The 17,122-nt window shown below is 54.2% G+C and overlaps 1 protein-coding gene across 8 annotated transcripts in view; it reads left to right on the top strand.

Moving 5' to 3' along the window:
* GRIK4 (glutamate ionotropic receptor kainate type subunit 4) overlaps nucleotides 1-17,122 on the top strand; it is a 171,223-nt gene that overhangs the window by 117,582 nt on the left and 36,519 nt on the right. For all 8 annotated transcript variants that reach the window (XR_013941938.1, XM_080567578.1, XM_080567581.1 and 5 more), the window contains 3 exons: nucleotides 1,473-1,638; nucleotides 5,310-5,488; nucleotides 8,281-8,334. Coding sequence is in view for 7 of the 8 variants with exons in the window: in XM_080567578.1 (XP_080423704.1) it covers nucleotides 1,473-1,638; nucleotides 5,310-5,488; nucleotides 8,281-8,334 (399 nt within the window). In the remaining variant the exon portion in view is untranslated. The remainder of the gene's footprint in view (nucleotides 1-1,472; nucleotides 1,639-5,309; nucleotides 5,489-8,280; nucleotides 8,335-17,122) is intronic.

Raw genomic sequence — 17,122 nt, forward strand, 5'->3', positions numbered from 1 at the left:
GAAAACCTGGGGGAGGCACCTACATCTCCTGCGGCGCCTTGCCTGCCAAAGATTCCCTTCCCTCCTGCCCAAGGAGGGGAGCTACAGGGGGCAGAGCCCTGGGGAAGGAGAGGAGGGCTCGGAGCGGGAGCTGCAGCCAGGGCTGCCATCAGCTCGGGGTGGTGGCCGCCTTCCCCCCCCCCCATCCACATCTCTCTCTTAGCGGTTGCTGCTGCAGGTCTCAGACTCCGTCTGGTTCCCAGAAGCGACCAACAGGCTCGTACAGGAGCTGCCCTGTCTGCTTTGCTTCCAGGAATTTGTCTTTCCTTGCGCTCTGCTCCTCCCCTGCTAACAGAGCTCGGGATGAGGGCTGCAGCGTGAAATCGAGGCAGATAGCAGCTTCTTGCTCTTTAACTTTCCTGTTGCTAACCAAACAGCTTACGCTGCCAACGAAGCAGCCATCACAACCTACTGATGGCCTTTCCCAACAGGAGAGAGATCGGAGGCACGGGATGATAGCTTCTGGAAGGGCTAATAATGGAAGAAAAGAGGACTTGACAGTCCTCTAATGAAGCAGAAGCAGATGTTTCCCTTTCTGTCCTCCATTTCTTCCAAATAATTCACTCAGCAAAAGGGAAATGATGTTACTGGCCCCTACGTGGCTGCCCCCCTGGTGTCTGGGTTCCCGTGGTGCAGGGTGGCAGCGGAGCTGCTCGCAGGGAGCCCGGGGGCTGTCCTGCAGCGCGGTGGCATCCCCTTTCCCCTGCCCCCAGCACCCTGGGAAGAAACATCCCTCTCCCACCTCCTGCTCTGCTTTATTAACGACAAGCACAGCGATATTGGGACTGGTGGTTACAGCCCTGCTGGAGCTTGCCCGCTGCACAGCCACCTGTTACCTCGCTGCTGATCAAAAAACCCCAAAGCTTCTGGCCGCTGCATCTGTTCCTCTCTCTCGCGAGCCTTAGCGGCGCAGGGTCATCGTGTTCCTCCCTTCATCTCTTCTAATTACCTGGTGGCACGCGGGGACTGCAGGCGGAGGCGGCCGGGCAGCCCTTCAGCCAGGCAGCACAGCCCAGCACCGGCTGGGCACCTGCCTGCGAAGCAGCCTCCGCATTTACCCAGGCAGCGAGCCCGAAACGAAGTGCGGGCCCGGCTACAATTAGTACCCAGTCTAATTAGGCTGAAGTCATCCGGAATGGTTTCCTGTGCTGTAATCACAAACCCCGTTGCCTTTCTCTGAGTGGCTCAGCAAGACTTTTCCTGATCCACTCCTTCCCGTGGCTTCTCGGGGCTGTGATAATTATTTTCCTCTGCTCCTGCACAGATCCCACCCTCCTCTCCTCACTCCAGCGATGCTTCTGCGGTTTTATTGGGACATTTCACTTTCTGCATGCTGTGCGTTTCACACCTAAGGTCCTTTATGGTAGATTTACTTGTTTTGATTTCTTGTTTCCCTCTCTAATTATATTCCCTTTCCCCTCCTCCCCACTTAGGTTCCTCACTTCAGAGTGGCACCGGAGGAGTTCCTGAAGCTGCAGCTCCAGCGCTTCACCACGCTCAACCTCCACCCCAGCAACACCGACATCAGCGTGGCCGTGGCAGGAATCCTGAATTTCTTTAACTGCACCACCGCCTGCCTCATCTGCGCCAAAGCTGAATGTAAGTCATCCCCAGGCGGGGCTAGCAGCCCCCCTGCTCCTGGTTGCCCTTTTTCTCCGTCTCCCTTTGCATGCTCGGTGCTCGTTGGAGAAAGACCGGGGTGGCTGGTGTGTGACGGCTGGAGGGCTGTGCTGCCTCGCTGCCGTGCAAGGTTTTGTAGCAGGGGCTCTTCAGGCAGAGCAGCCTGAAACAAGGCAGACCCTCCCCCAGGGCACGTTTTCTACCCTGGTGCCCTGTGGAGGTGTTTGTTGGAGGAGGAAAGGGCATGGGGAAGAGACTCTCCTGCCTTCTGTTTGACTATCTGTGGAGTGTTTTGCTTGCACAGATGGGTTTGGGGGAAAAAAAGAGCCTTAAGCTTGTTTCTGGAGATTATTCTAGGCAATTTTTCACTTTTTTGAAATATCTCTCTCCCAAACCCACGTGCAGTTTGTGGCCTAAAAGCAGGACTTGATTAATAGCCTCTACACCGCACACCCTCTTGGGCTCTGTAGCCATACATCTGCTGGTAATTGTGCATCTGGATGCTGGAGTGTTCACCTCAGCGAGCCCGGATTCATCTCTGCATAACTCTCCCAGCATGGCAGGAGCAAGCTCTGCATCCCAGTGCTTCGAGCAAAGCGTGTCCTGTGCCTCTGGAAAGTCAGCGTGCGGGCACGTAGCTGGTGTGGGTAGCCCAGCCCATTTTGCTTTTAATTTCAGGTAGCCAGATTCATTAGCACTAGAGTTTACCTTACCAGCCTAGACAGGGACTTAAAGGGTGTGTGTAGATCCAACGAGAGCCCTGGAGTGCTGGCAAGAGCTTAGCAATCTCCGATGGTGGGGCTGAGTATCTAGGAGAGGCAGCATCCTTCCTAAATTGGGACAGGCAGACTTCACACCGCCAGCTGGGCTAGTGGCACACTGTTGTGGCAGATTCCTGCACAGGGACAGAAGGAGTAAGACAGTGTTTGCCTTTTCTTTTTGCTTTATGAACCGAGGAGATGACATCCTCAGCATGTGTAATCATTAAATTGCTTTTTGCTAGGCACGCTCAGGTTTTACCCAAGCAGAGGACCTGACCCAAATCCTGCAATTAAAATAATTCAAATAGTCTTCTGCGTCACATTTAGCGCTGGATTTTTTCATTGTGGAGCCCTAACCTTAAGAAAAAAGGAAGAAAAGAAAAAAGGAAGAAAAAAAGAGGGAAGAAAAGATAATTGGGTGTCCCGACCTGCTGTGCAGCGTGCTCTCAGTCCTGCCCTTGCTGCTGCCAGGCACAGAGCACACGCGCACACCAGCTCGTTGCCCTTCTCCCCAGCTACCTGCAAAAAAAAAAACCAAAACCCACAGGTGTCTCCCTTTGAATGCAGCCTGGTGTTAATGTGGTTCTTCATTTAACTGGATCAGAACCTCTGTTGGCAATTGCTTGCATTAGGTTATCACCCTTTTAATTGAATCACTTTATTTCCTCTGGTGTTCCTGGGTAAATGTAGGATGTGCTGCACAGCCCAGCTCCAGGGGAGCAGTGGGATGGGTGCCTTTCATGCCAGTGCCTCCTGCTCCTTGTGCTCGGCAAGGACCTTATCTGAGCTAGGATTGAAGCACAACTTGCTCTGACTGTCACAGAGTGCAAGAAAGGCAGAATCCAGCTTTGTGTAGGAGCACAAGCCCTCGTTTTCCCTTAGGACAAGCAGTGCTCCTAGGCACAGTCCTCAGACAACTGACTCGAGGCACTCTGGGCTTTCGGAAGGTTCCCCGGAGGCACATAAGGGAGTATAGGAGCTGTCTGCTCATCAGTGAGAGGATCTTGTTTTGAAGGATGTTATTATTTTAGCTCCCTGGAGGGAAAGTCGTAGCTGTTTTGGTTAAAGTACAAGGCTGTGTGATGGGACTCCTGGGTCCTATCCCGTCGTGCTCGTACTGTCACTGGAAGACGTCGCATCCTTCCTCTGAGGACTGGTTGTCGTTTCTGCTGGCAGAAGCAGAAGATGACCCTCAAAGTCGATGGAGTTAGGCCAGCGTAAGTGTACCGTAGTGGTGAATAGAATAAGGCTGTGTGACTCCAGTTCTCTGGGGTGTGGAATTATTAGGTAGCTTGTGGATTGTCCTGACCTGGAAGGCTTTGTGCGATTCTACACAGTCCTCGGCCTGAAAAGTCAACCGCAGAGCGGCACCGGGGTGGATGCCTTCGTAAGAGCTACTTGGCAAGCTCTGACAGCCAAGGGGAGGGAATAACAGCCGGTGTTTAGGAACTGACCATCAGGGCCAAGGATTGCACCAGCAGAAACCCCACAAGCAGAACTGCAGCAGAGGCACCCTGGAGGAGCAGGTTTATCTGCAGGGAGTTTAGAGGTGGCTTGCTCTTTCCCCTCCAGCACCCCCCCTGTTTTGTGACGTTTCCATCCCCTCGTAAGCCAAACTGTGGTGTAAACCCAGCTGTGTCCTGCAGCTGCAGGGACCCCCACAGCAGCCCCTGGGACCCCAGGTCTGCCCCATATTTCTCACTTCTGCAGCACCAGGTCTTGCTGGGCCGAGCTGAGAGAAACTTCGGTGTTCACGGGGCTGCTGTTCGGAGCAACCTGTGTGATCCCTTGCAGAGGCGGGCTAAAGTGAAAACAAACCTTGCAGGAAGCAAATGTGCCATTCACGTGAGCCAGCACGCAGAGCAAGTAACCAGGTGAGGTCCAGGCTGTGCCTCCTGTGCACAGGGGGAGTTCGCTGGCTGCTGAGAAGGATCAAGAGGAGACGTGATCCAGAGAAGCCTTGGCTGCTGCTGAGACCCTTGCTGAGTTCCCACCTGCAGCTGGGGAAAATGCACGAGGCAAAAGCATCGTAAAGAGTTCAGGGCACACTCAGCTTGCTGGAAACCTCTCGCTGTGAAGGAGAGGCTGCTTGGCTTGGATGGATGCCCGTTAGCACGCTGCTTTGTTACCTTGGGGAGGTGCTGGGAGCCCGTGAGAGCAGTGCTCTCTGCTATTACCACGTTGGGTCGGGTGGCTCCGTGTCCCCTGGGCTCCTGGTGAGGAAGGGGCAGGTGAGGAGCGGGGCTCTGACCCGAGCCTGGCCCCTCCATCGTCCCGGCCTGGCGCCTGCTCGTGGTTCTGCTCCTTGCATTTCCTTCAGCTCAGCTTTTCTCCTTCCTTTTGGGCCATGTGGCCACGCTAGCTGTCTGTGCCTTGCTAATGATTAAATCCTGTGGCCTCCGGTCAATCAAAGTTGACAGAGGAGGTTATTTCCCGAGGAAAACCAGCAGCTGGCTGGAAGAGACAGATTCTATCAAATATTCTTTCTCCGCTAAGAAAAGCTGCAGCAGGAGCTTTGACGTCTTGTTAGACATCAAAGCAGCCATGCTGGAAGGAGCCCTTGCAGTGACCTCTCTGCAGGGAGAAACTTCAACCGGCCGTGCCGGAGGCGAGAAGGCAGAGGGCTGGGGGGAGCTGGAGGGGGCCAGGCCTCCCTGCTGCAGGTACTCACGTGGAGGGGCTCCATCCATCCTTCCCCGGTCCTTGCTGCCCCACGAAGGAGCCTGGGCTGCAGCCACCGGTCCTCTCCTTTGTCACGTGCAGCCACGGAGCTGCGAGGCTGCTTCCCAGCAGGAGTGATTGCGGGGCAGGGTCGAGGTGCGTTTGGAACCACGCCTAAAACATCCAGGTGTCTATTCATTTATTTTCTCCTCTCCCTTTTACTTGCAGGCCTTTTAAACCTGGAGAAATTGCTTCGCCAGTTCCTCATCTCCAAGGACACGCTCTCGGTCCGAATGCTGGATGACAGCCGGGACCCTACCCCTCTGCTGAAAGAGATCAGGGACGACAAAACAGCCACCATCATCGTGCACGCCAACGCTTCCATGTCCCACACCATTCTGCAGAAGGTGGGTGCCCACCAAGCGTCACGGCTGTCGGTGCTGCTGCTTCCAGCCAGCCAGAGACAGCGTGCAATGCACGAGCGAGCACGTGCAGGCGATACCTGAAAAGGGCGTGTAAAAATGCCTGCAGTGACGCTGGAAATGTTCTCTGCTGAGAGAGGAATTTGCCGCTGATGGAGTTTCTGGGGGAACTAATTTCCTCGTGCTTTTCAGGACTGTAGAAACAAAGGTTTGATTGCTCGCAGCCGGTGTGTTTGCTTTCTAGAAGCGGCGCCTGCCCGTGGCTCCTGGTGCCATCAAACAGCCCCGGAGGGCTGCTGAGTGCTGTGAAATTAGTCAATCAGTCCAATCGTTTTTCCTTTTTTTTTTTTTCCTCCAAATATATTTCTAACTTTTTGCTTCCTCTTTGATTGTCTTATTAACCAAGATTTTATTTTAATCGTGTTTATTTTTAAATGGTCTCTTGCTGCAATTTTTAGCGTTTGTTTTGATAGCCTACTTCAAAATTGAGCAGTGGCTCCAGATGGAGCCTGAAGTTGTGTGTAGTTCCCCACATCCTGGAAGGAACAAGAAGTACTTCTTTGAATCAAGGCCGAATCCAAGCAACGGTGTCCCCCTTCCCTTTGGCTGCTGTTGCAGGCATTACCCACTGTGTCCTGGCCGTGTTATCAGGGCGCTTCAGCACCATCTCAGATTTATCCCTGATGACAGCCAGCTGAAAAAATTAGCGCTGTTTTATTATTCCCCCCCAGCAGAAGATTTTTATTCTGCTTCTTGCAATTTTGCATTTCTAAATAGGCACTTTGGGGTATTCTGGAGGCACCTCCATGCCTTTTTTTTTTTTTTTTTAAATTTTTGGGGTGTTTTTTTTCCCTGGTCCCCATGTCAGTAGGTCAGGAGCCTGCTGCCCCCCTCCCTCCTGTTGCTGTAGTGACTTCCCGCAGGCACAGGGCAGCGCTCGGGCACCCGCAGCCTCCCTTCCCTGCTCGGGCATCCTCCTGCCACCACTGATGGAGATGTCAGAGACTGCCGCGATTTTTCAGCAGTTCAGTAAAACCTGGTGTAGTCTGCCCGGCCAGAGCATTGTAGGAGTGGGAGGCTGTAAATAACGGGCTTGTGATGCGGCATCACGAGCACCTGGGGAGGCTGGGAAGTGTTTTCTTTACGGAGCTGCGGCCGGAGCAGGGGCTGAGGAGCTGCGCCCTGCCCAAAGGTGACCGAAAGCAGGAGAAATGCGCCAGCGTTTTGGAAGCGCCATGTGGCGGAGCTGCCTCGGCAGAGCTGGCCTGCCTTTGGACGACGAGGGAAACGGCGATTTCTCATCTCACCCTCCACATATGGTCTGGAGACACATGGTTGCTTCCTCGATTACCAGCCTGGCCCGGCCGCCCACCTGGCCGCGGGCACGCCGAGCGGCTGGGAGCGCTGCCGCGGAGCCGCTTCGTGGCTGCCTTTGATTTTCTGCCCTTGAAATCAAACAGGCTGACTTCAAAGTAGGTCACGCAGCGCTGACATTATCGCTGTCCCCAGCAAGGGGGAAGGGAGGGACGTGGGTGCCACCTTTTATTGTGCAGGAGTTTCGAAACGAGGCAGGTTTTTTTGCAAAGCTGGCTGAACGCTTGCTGTGGGGTCGCGGTGCTCTTCTGGTGAAATGATTTTTTGCTGTGGCCGTTTTGGCCCCTGTTTGAAGGACACAGGGCGTCAGCGTGTGACTGACGGGCTGGGCACAGCCGGACCGAAGCCACCGTCGGTCCCTCCCTGCCTCCAGCGCCTCCGGGCGGTCTGGGGCGATGGGCAAACCTCCTCGCCAAGGTCCGGCAGCTGATTTGAGACCAGCTGTGCTTGGCAGCGAGACACAGGCTTTCGGGAGGATTTGCAGATTAATCCTGAGCATCTGTTCCAACAACCAACTCCTGGTCTAATGAGAACTTTGAATTTTGGAGAATAACTTCAACGATCTGGTCTGTGGTCTCCAGAAGAGATCATCTCACAGACAAACCCACGTCCTTCTCCCTGCATCCCCATACACTCTCACCCTCTTCTTTTCTGCTCCCGAGGCCATCACAACCCTTGTTAAATTCTGGAGAGCGGTTGGAGTTGCTAGGTTTCGTTCCTGTTAATTAATTTTCGGGACCGGAGCTCGAATCTGGCAGACGTACGTGGGGAAGGCACCGCTGGGATGACTGTGCTTTCTCTGCAATTCCACGGGAGCTTTTCCTGCCTCGCTCACCGCGTCCCGGTGCTCGTAGTGAAAGGAGATGAGCGCTGAGCCCTTTCGGCTGCTGCGTGCCCTCGTTATGTTCAAAAATTACCTTAAAAAATTCCCCTCGTTAAGTAGATAATTGAAGAGGAGAAAAGTAGTACCAATTAACAGGGAAGCAAACCTCACCTAACCTCTCTTTCCTCAAAACGCGGCAAAACCAAGGGACGTCGCCCAGGGGCTCTGGAGGCTTCAGGATCCCACTCAGGGGGTTGGTACGGGCTGCTGGGAGGGGGACAGAAGCTGTTGCTCCCAGGGGCTTCCTCCTAGCAGGGTGTTTTTGTGGCGTGCCCCGAGGGCCCGTCGCGGGGTCCGGAGCTGCCAGGCAGCCCTGTGCACGTGCGGAGAGGAGACCTCGAGGTAGGCTTGGTGCTGCTGGACTTAATTCCACGTTGTGCTGCTGTGTCCCAGCCATCCCGACACAGGGGGGAGGCAGCAGCGATAAGGACGGGAAAGGAAATGTGGCCCCGTGTCTGTGCTGGAGCTGAGATGGAAGATTGCCAGGCTCAGGTCTAATCTCCTTTCCTCTCCTTCGCAGGCGGCCGAGCTGGGAATGGCGTCTGCCTACTACACGTACATCTTCACTAATCTGGTAAGACGTTTTTCGCAGCTTTTCTCGGGCGTGCGTGTCGAGCCGTGTTAATGGGAGCTGATCTCCCGGACCCCGGGGAGCACGGGGAAGAGCTGCCTGCGTGCGGGGCGGCGGGGGCAGGAGCCGAGGGGGTCCCCACACAAACCCCGTTAGCTAAGGGGTGGGAGGTGAGAGCGCTGCTCCGTGCCGTGCAGCAGGGTTTGAGGATGCAAAAAGGGTTTGGGAGAGATGCGGTGAGATTTGGGGTCCACCAGGGGATGGGTGGCTCCTGGGTGGTTCTGGCAGGGGCACGCTGGAGGTGTGAGCACAGGATCCCGCTCCCTGCTCTGGGAGAAGAGCAGGATGCAGGATGGAGGAGGGATGGTGCTGTAAACGCGGAGAGGCAGAGCGGGCATGACTTCAGCACGGCCCCTAGTGACTCGGCTTTATAGCTGCTAATAACGCTAATGGGGGATTGTGTGGCCAAATCCCTGAGCACCGGGCAGAACAAGGAGTAATGGGCTTAGGAGGCAGCAGGGGGAAACCCAAAATAAACACCAGAGAAACTTCTGGTGCTGCAGCAGGCTCTCCGACGGGCTGCCAAGTGGTGGGGGGAGCGCTGCCCACGGCGAGAGCGGGACCTGCCCGGTGCTGCTGGTGGGGGCTGATGGCAACCGGAGCGCGCGGGACGGGCTGGATGATGAAGTGACGGTGCCTTCCAACCCCCGGTGATACTCATAGTCTCTAATTTCTATTAATATTTATGCCAGGGTGTGCTTGTGCCAGGAAAGCCGAGAGCTGAATCACGCTTTGTGTTTGGGTGGGAGACAGACGGGAGCGGATGGAGCCAAACGTGTGGGAAGGGGAGCTCGAGGGGAGGGGAAGGGAGGGGGTGAAAGCCAAGGTAGCAATTGGGGTGGGATGGGGAAAGGTGTCAGAAAAGGCAAAAATACAAAAGAAGGGAAAATGCACGTTTCCTACCTGGACTAACAGCATTCCGGTTCCTGCTCAGCACTCGACCCCTAGGTCCTGACCTTGCTCAGTACCAGCCCCGCAAGGAAGAGCTGCACTGCTCCGACTTATCCCCATGTAAACGCTCAGCACTGGGCAGGGAGGGATGGACCTGGGGGAGAGCTAAGCCCCGGGACCTGAAGATCATTTATTTTAAGGCAGCAGCAGCTGCCCTGTGGTTTCTCACCCCTGCGCCACCCAGTGCAGCTGTACTGGTGGAGCTGGTAAGGACCAGGGTCTGCAGCCCACGTAACGCCTGCCCATCACACACTGCATGCCGGAGGCATACGGCATTGCAGGAAAAGATGCTAAATTTTGGTTAGCCGCAGTCACAGTGGGGCCTTAATCCATAATTTGGGCTTGTCAGTGCTACTATAGTAGGCATAATCAGAGATTTCCGCTTGCACGTCACCAGCACAATGGAGTCTGTATTCATGGATGCTGCTTGGACAATGGAAGTAACTACAGAAATTAAGCCCCCCGCTGCTTAATTAAGCTCATCGCCACACTAGTTTTGAGCATGGGTGTGATTAAGCATTTTCTTGGGGTTAAGAGGTGATGTTTGTCTTTGAAACCCATTCATCCAGTGTAATGAGGATATGAGGCAGGTGAGACAGAAACGGGCTCCGTTGCCATTTGCTCCCGCAGGATATTGTTCTGTTTCCCCTGCTTTATTTCACCACTTTATCCAAAAGACCAGCCCTGAGCAGAGCTAACGGAAATTTTGGCAGGGACTGCCGAAGAAGAAAGGTGACATCGGGCAAAACCTGGGCAGATGGGCGAGGTGGTTAAGGAAATTAGTAATATTTAAATGGGGACGAGAGACGGGAGCGAGCAATTTAGACTAATAAATCTGGAGGGATTATCAAGCCCCTAATGAACCCTCTGAGATTTTACAGTCACTGCCTAATAGAAAAGATAAAATCAGAGCGAGCTGCTGCGAGGGGGAGCAAGCAAGAAGATGGCTCTAAATGGGGAGAGAGCCCATCAGAAGGGGAACAGACGGTCTGCGCAGCATTAAGCTACCTGAAGATGGAGAAACAGGCCAAAAAAAGGATGGAAAAGGGGCGAAAACGCCGAATTAAACACCTGCCCCGCGGCACTAGAGGGAGGTTCTGTTCCTGTCTTCTGGCATTAATTTTATTTAACGAGCGTATCCCGGCCGGCAGCCAGTTCTCTGCGGAGCGCTGCGCGGAGGCAGGCGGCCGCGGTCCCTCTGCCACCAGCCCGTGGGGACAGGACCGGGGGTCCCAGGGGTCCCGGGGGTGCCATCGGTGCTCGGAGGGGAGGCAGAGCAAAGTGCAGGAGCGGCTGCCAGCCTTTGGCACGAGGCTGCGGGAGCAAACGAGGAGGAAGTCCTCAGCCCCCGGTGTGTTTCCATTGGAGCCGAGGCGAGCAGCCTGGTGTAAAAATATCCACGGGCTAATTTACCGCGTGCGAATTCATTATCAGCCGCCTTCAGCCAGCTCTGGGACCCTTTCTGTCAGCAGCAGAAGCTCCACAAATTTTCCTGGAGCCCAAATGAAACCCGCAGAGCAGAGCAGGGCTGCTGCGCGCTCCTTCCCCTTGTCCATCATCTGTGTAGCGGGTGCTTTTGAGCCAGGGGGCGACCGAGCCCCCTTTTGTCCTCGTCCACCTTGTGGGATCTCACGGTTTGACCCAAGCTGGAGAACACCACTAGGTAATGTTTGAGAGGGGAAGGGTACAACTCGAAGCCCAACTGACAATTAGATTTATGATAATGCTGCTAATAAGGCCAGTGCATAGGTAAAGCAGTGCAGGCTGCTTTGAATTGGGGAAAAAGGAAAAAAAAAAGTTTCTCCTGGTGCTAGAAATCCTGGAGACCAGCAGTGCAGAGCAGAAGGGGTGTTGGATGCCTCCAAAATCCTGCGGTACAATTAATTCTTGTAGCTTGTTAATTCTCTGTAGCTTGTTGTTGTTTTTGTCTTTTTTTTTTTTCCCTTTTTTTTTTTTCGGTATAACATATGGACCTCAGGCTGGGCTTAAATTTCAAAACATTTATCGAGGAGATTAGATGGAAATAATTGAAACAATTAAAATTATTACTGTAAGAAGGGAGGTGTAAAGGAGTTTTACTCGTGCTTTGAGTCAGGCGGTCTATTGAGTGGCTGCAGGTTTGTTCCCTGACAATATTGTGCGGAGGTGTTGTTGCTGATAAAACAGCTGCCGTATTCGATTTCCAGAGCCCAGATAAATCAGCTTGGCTTTGTTTATTTGTTTCCTATTGTTCCTTCTTTGTTAGTGATTTATAAAGAGGTTGCTCTTCATATAGGGCGAGTTTTCCAAAGCTGAGTTGTCGCTCTGGATGCCCCGTTGGGACCGGCGAGGCAAGCAGCGTCCAAATGGCCCGGGAAATGTCACAAATTTCAGCTCCACCGCGGGCCGTGGTGCTCAGCCCCGCTGCACGAGGTTGGTGCAGGGATGCCAAAGCCATTTCTCCTTATTTTAGTTAGCATGAGAAGAGGAGGAGTTAGGCAAAGCACCGATTTGTGCCTCTCTGCATCTCGCTGCCTGCCTGCACTCCCTTTTACCTGTCTTGAGTCTTCCTTCTGCATTGTTCAGAGTGCTTCAGGAAGCCCAGCCCGTGTTTGATTTCCAGTTGTTGAGTAAATCATTCTCTCAGATACAGCCCAGGCCCTCCGCTGTGAGAGCAAACCTCTTTTTTTTTTTTCCTCCCTCCTCGTGCTTTCTCGTCCTGTTTGTCTCAGCCTCCCTACCCCGTTTCCACGCGCCGTCCTTTTCAGGCCCCACGCTCCCACTTGACCCCTTCCTCTCTGAGCCTTTGTCACTCCTCAGCCCCAGGCTCCCTGCGGGGAAGCTGAAGTCAAGCGCTTTGCACTAACGATGTGGGCAGCGCGTTTTCCTAAAGTGCTCTGTTTGAAGAGCAGCCTCCAAAATCTAACATCTCTCCTTGCATGAGGAGATAAAAGGCCTTTCCTTGCCAGCACACGGCTCCGATGCTTTTGTGATGCTTCAACTTCGGAAGAGCAACCAGATTATGTAGGGACGGCTCCCCTAAAGCGTCACCAAGTTCACCGAGATCCCGGTTCCCCTTTAACTACGTGAACAGCCGAATAACACGGTGAGTTGGGTAGGTCGTCCACATCCACTTATCCCCTCAAAAGGCCACGATTCGTTCCCGTGATGTGTGTGTTTTTTTTTCTTCCAGATAAATTGATTTTAACGCGTGGTCCATTACAAACTTACTGACTCTGCCGATAGTTTATAAATAAACGGAGCCTTTCAAGAAAGCCATAAAATGCTTAACATAATATTGCCCACTTCAGGAAATAAATAAGTGTCTCAGAGGAGCTCAGGAATGATTAGCGCGCTCAGCAGCTCAGCCCCGAGGGCAGCAGGATGCAGAGTGCCAGCCGGGGAACTGCAGTCGGTGTTCGGAGGGTGACAGCTTACTTAAGCACCCTTGCGATGGAAGTTTTGCCAGCGTGAGGTCTTAATAATAGAGAAATGGAAGCCTTGGCCCAGCGTTCTCCTTCCTATCCCACGTAAAAATAGAGGAGGAACAGTACAGCGTGTTCTGGAGCTCCTGGTGTAAATCAGCCTCTGTCAGGGGGCCGCATCCTTGGCCGGGACGGGGCTGAGCTCAGTGCAGGCAGCTGAGAGCACCACCGGCAGGCTCTGCTGCCGACCCCGGGCAGTGACAGCATCAGCGGGTCTCTGGGGCTGCTCACCAGCAGAGCCAAAACTCCAGCGAAATCCTACCAGTAATTAAGAGAGGAAGATAACCGCGTGCGTGGGTGTGAGCGGAGGGAGGGATGAAGGCATCTCGGTACCAGTGCAGTGAGCAAATCCTGGTTATTGCATGGGTTTGGGGTGAGGTGAGGTGGAAGTCTGCCCGGGTGGGTGAGAGCAGCAGCCAGGGAGGACCTGGGCAATATTCATGGGGTCTGCTTTGGTCCACGAGTGGGTCACTGAGGAGCAGATCTGGGAGGATGCTTCATTAAACTGCTTGAATTTAAGCGATGGCTTTGATGCTTTGCACCAAATTCGCTAATCCCCATCTCCTGGAGGCTGAGCCTTGCTGTCAGGTTTTTCACTGTTTTTTTCTCGGCACCTCAGTTTCCCCCTCTGTACAATGGGCACAAAACCACCTGGCAGGTGCCTCTGGAGCGTTGCTGCTATCGCAGGGCCGGCACGAAGTGGGCACGGAGCGATGTGCCTGCGCCCCGCGGCTCTGTGCTCCTGACGGATCGGAGACGATCGCCTGTAAATCTCCCAGCCGTAACTCGCTACCGGTGACGCCACAAAACCCGAGCTCGTGGCTTTAAAATCATGAATTACCGAGCTTGGCCGGGTGGCTTTTATTAGGCAGGTTCTCCCAGTGATCTAAACGCTCGGGTCGCTCCCGAGGTTTTGTCTGCTGCCGTGAAGTGAGAAGGCAGGTCGAGTGCCGCATGCAGCACGCCAACCCAAGAGTGACTTCATCCTCTAATAACTCCTCCAGTGCCGTCTCCCAGGGAACCCCTTTGTATTCAATTAGCTAATGTGTGCCTAGTGCTTTGAAAATATGGAGTGCCATAGAATCGCTAAGTGTTGTTATTTAACGGCACATATTTAGTGGCTGCAGCCCTGTAGCAGAAGTCAGAAAATCTGCGCTGTAATTGCCTGGTGCTGCTGCAGACTTTGCTGTGATCTGAGCAAAGCCTGGGGACTTTTCTTCTATAAAAGTTCATTAATTTTGGCTGCAGACCTTCAGGGCCTGCTTTTTCTGCCGTCTCATGAAACAGGATATTGACTTCTGGTGGGTGCGCTGAAAAAACAGACTCGGAGAGGGGGGAGAATTCAGGCAGCCAGGGTTTGCGCATCTGAAATTAGGCTTGGAGGCGTTTTTTTTATGGCCTTTGTGCCTCGAGTTGCGCTGGTGGCATAAGGGAGCTGGCCCAAGATGGGGGGCAAAGTGCAGGTCAGGTATGGTGATTATTATGGGGTAAGGAGGGGAAAAATCATTGGGAGTAGAATAGAGGAGAGGAGAGAGGAGGAGAGGAGTGGAGTTGTTCTGTGTCAGCTCTGCTGTTGAAGATTCTTGCTGGCTTAGGTAAAAGCCATCTTCAATGTGTCCTGTTGTGTTGACCTCAATGAGCAATTCTGGGATCTGACACCAAATCCCTGTGCGCCCTCGATGGAGCCGTTTGCCTGTCTGAGCCTCGTTTCTAAAATACGAACCGTGTTTCTCTACCTCAGGCTGAAAAGGTAAACGTGCTACCACCTGCGTGCAAGTACCTGGCAGAGGAGGCATCGAGAAGCGGTGCCACCAGCAGGATTTCCATCCCTGATCCTCACCGTGCTCGCTGCTTGCCAGGCAGCGTTAGGGGATGCTCCGTGCCGTTGTGGGAACGCTGCTGGGAGGCATGGCGGGGCCGGCGGGTTGGGTGCCGAGCCCTGGGATCTGCCGGGAGGTGCAGCCCTTGAGCAACAAATGAGTTGGTGTTTGCAGAACGTGGGTTTGGAAGTGCCAAGCGTGCGGAATGACCCTGGGGGAAAGGGAAAAAAGGAACAGGGACAGAAGCTGTGCTGGCAGCTAGGGGGTGGCCAGATGCTCTCGTCCCTTTGCCCTCCGTTGCAAGCCTGACCTTACCAGAGCTGTCTGATCCCATCGCCAAAGAAGCATGTGCCCCAAGGATGGTTTGTCTGTCTCATTGCACAGGCAGCACGTGGTTTGTTTGCTCGTTTCTCACCTGGCCCCACAGAAACACTTGTGCACGTTTCATGGAAAAATACTTGGAAGAAGAGGGCTGGAGCTAGAGCAGGGGGGAGAGGCAGGAGCAGTGCAGGGACGGGGCTGGCCTCCCGTGGTCCCCGTGTGCTGGCGACAGTTGCTTTCTGAGCAGGGCTGCAGCAGAAATGGGCTTTTTCTGCAGCTGGAGTTTTGCCTAGAAGCAGACAGATGCAGAGAGAGGAGGCTGCAGGAAAAGAGAAGCTCGCGACGAGCATCCACCTCCAGCGCGAGCTGGGAAAAAGCTGATGTGAGGATTTACACCCAACAGATCCGGGGCTCTTCGGTGCACAGCATCTCGTTTTCCTTCTGCGTGCAGGGCACTCGGGAGGCCGCTCGCCCTGTGTGCACCGTTTGCCTCTCAGCTCTGCTGGGGGAGCCGTTGTTTTGCAGGGGCTCAGTGCAGCTCCTGCTGCTCCCTTTGCATCCAGGAGCTCCTCGGGCCCCGGTCCTCATTAGCCATCTGCCCTCGCTGCGCCGCTTGACAGGATGCCGTGGGTAAATGGATAACCTGTCAGCAAGGCAGGAGGATAATATCATTCAAATGAATCAATAGTTCACAGGCAATTTCATGTTACCTAACGTTAATGCGGTTGTGTCCAAAATGCACTTAATCCTGGGTCTGATCGCATTCTCGGGGGAGTTTGCCGGGCTGGAACAATCTCGTAACTCCATGTTTCGGAGATTTACAGGCATTGTTCCTACGCGCACACATACGCAGGAAAGATTAAAAAATGACTTGACTCGCTGAGATCTCCTAGTCCACGGAGCCAAAAGACATTCATATTAGTGATGGAAGAGATTGGGCACCCAGCAGTTTCTGAAACTATTACTCCCACCTTCTCGCTCCATTTTAGCAATTAGCAGAAGAGAAATTAGTGAGGAAGGCACCATTATTTCCTGCTAATAGGACGGGGAGGGCTGGACGCTCCTCCGGGAAGCCGGTCCGGCTGTACAACCGCTTCCATTGGCATCGAGCTCTCCCTTTTTGCTTGTGGTTTATTTTAACACCGTCCTTGGCCACTTTGCTCCCTCCCCAGGGATGTAGGGCTTTCCGGTGGGTGGCATCTCCTCCCAGCACCTGGTGGCACTGCAGGGTTGTGCTTTCCATGGGACCTGTCCCGGTTTCTCAGCTCGAGCTTGGTGTCGCTGCCTTGGCACCGCGGTGGTGCGGCGCCGTCGCTGCGCGCCTGATGTCCGCAGCCCAGGCTGGAGTCTGGGTCAGGCGCTCTCGGAGGAAATTAAGAAGAGCAAATGGCACTGATTTCTTTCCAGACGTGGCCCTTCACACTCTGGTGGTCTCGCTGGCCTGGGGATTCCTCCTGGCCGGGGTTTGGATGGACAGCCCATGCCCGCGTGCTCGCGCCATCTGGGGCTCTCGGCTGCACGGGGGCACTTGTCTCGGAGATGAGAGCAGAGCTGGGGCGTCCCTGAGATCCCCCGGGGGTGCAAGCTGGCTCTGCCTTCCCCATCGCCCTCTGTCAAGAGACAAAAGGCCTCTGGCTCTTGGTTTAGCTGAGCACAAGCCGTGCAGGGGAAGCAAGGCATCAGCGAGGCATCGCTGCCCCTTTGCAGCAGGTTGCCTGCTCCGCCTGAAAAATACCCGGTGCCTCCCTGCCTGTGCTGAAACCTCTCTGTTACTGGGAGCCTCCTGCCAGAGAGCTGGTCTGGAAACCACACCACGCTCTCTGTTTCTGAAACAGCTCATGTGACATGGCTGTACGGTTTCTTTTAAGGATCTGAGGTCATTGAACTTCATAGACGTACAGAAAATACAGCTTTCCTCCTGCCAAGCAGGGAAGTCCTTTCTGCCAAGCCTGCTAGCGCAGCTCAGGTGTGGCTGGCACAAACCATGGCTCAGAAATGATCTTTCCAGAACCTGCTTTGGAGGATTTGGGGTCTGGTTTTGGAAAAATAAAGTGCTGGACTTGGCTGACATCTTCATTAACAGCCTGCTGAGCCCCGTCGTGGTCAGCACCCCGGATTTCCTTACAGGCTGGTGGGAGGATTTCAGCCCCAGCTGGGAGTTGGTGGGTTCAGGTG

Source organism: Anser brachyrhynchus, assembly GCF_964034855.1.
Source record: "Anser brachyrhynchus genome assembly, chromosome: 25".
Taxonomy (NCBI): Eukaryota; Metazoa; Chordata; class Aves; order Anseriformes; family Anatidae; genus Anser; species Anser brachyrhynchus.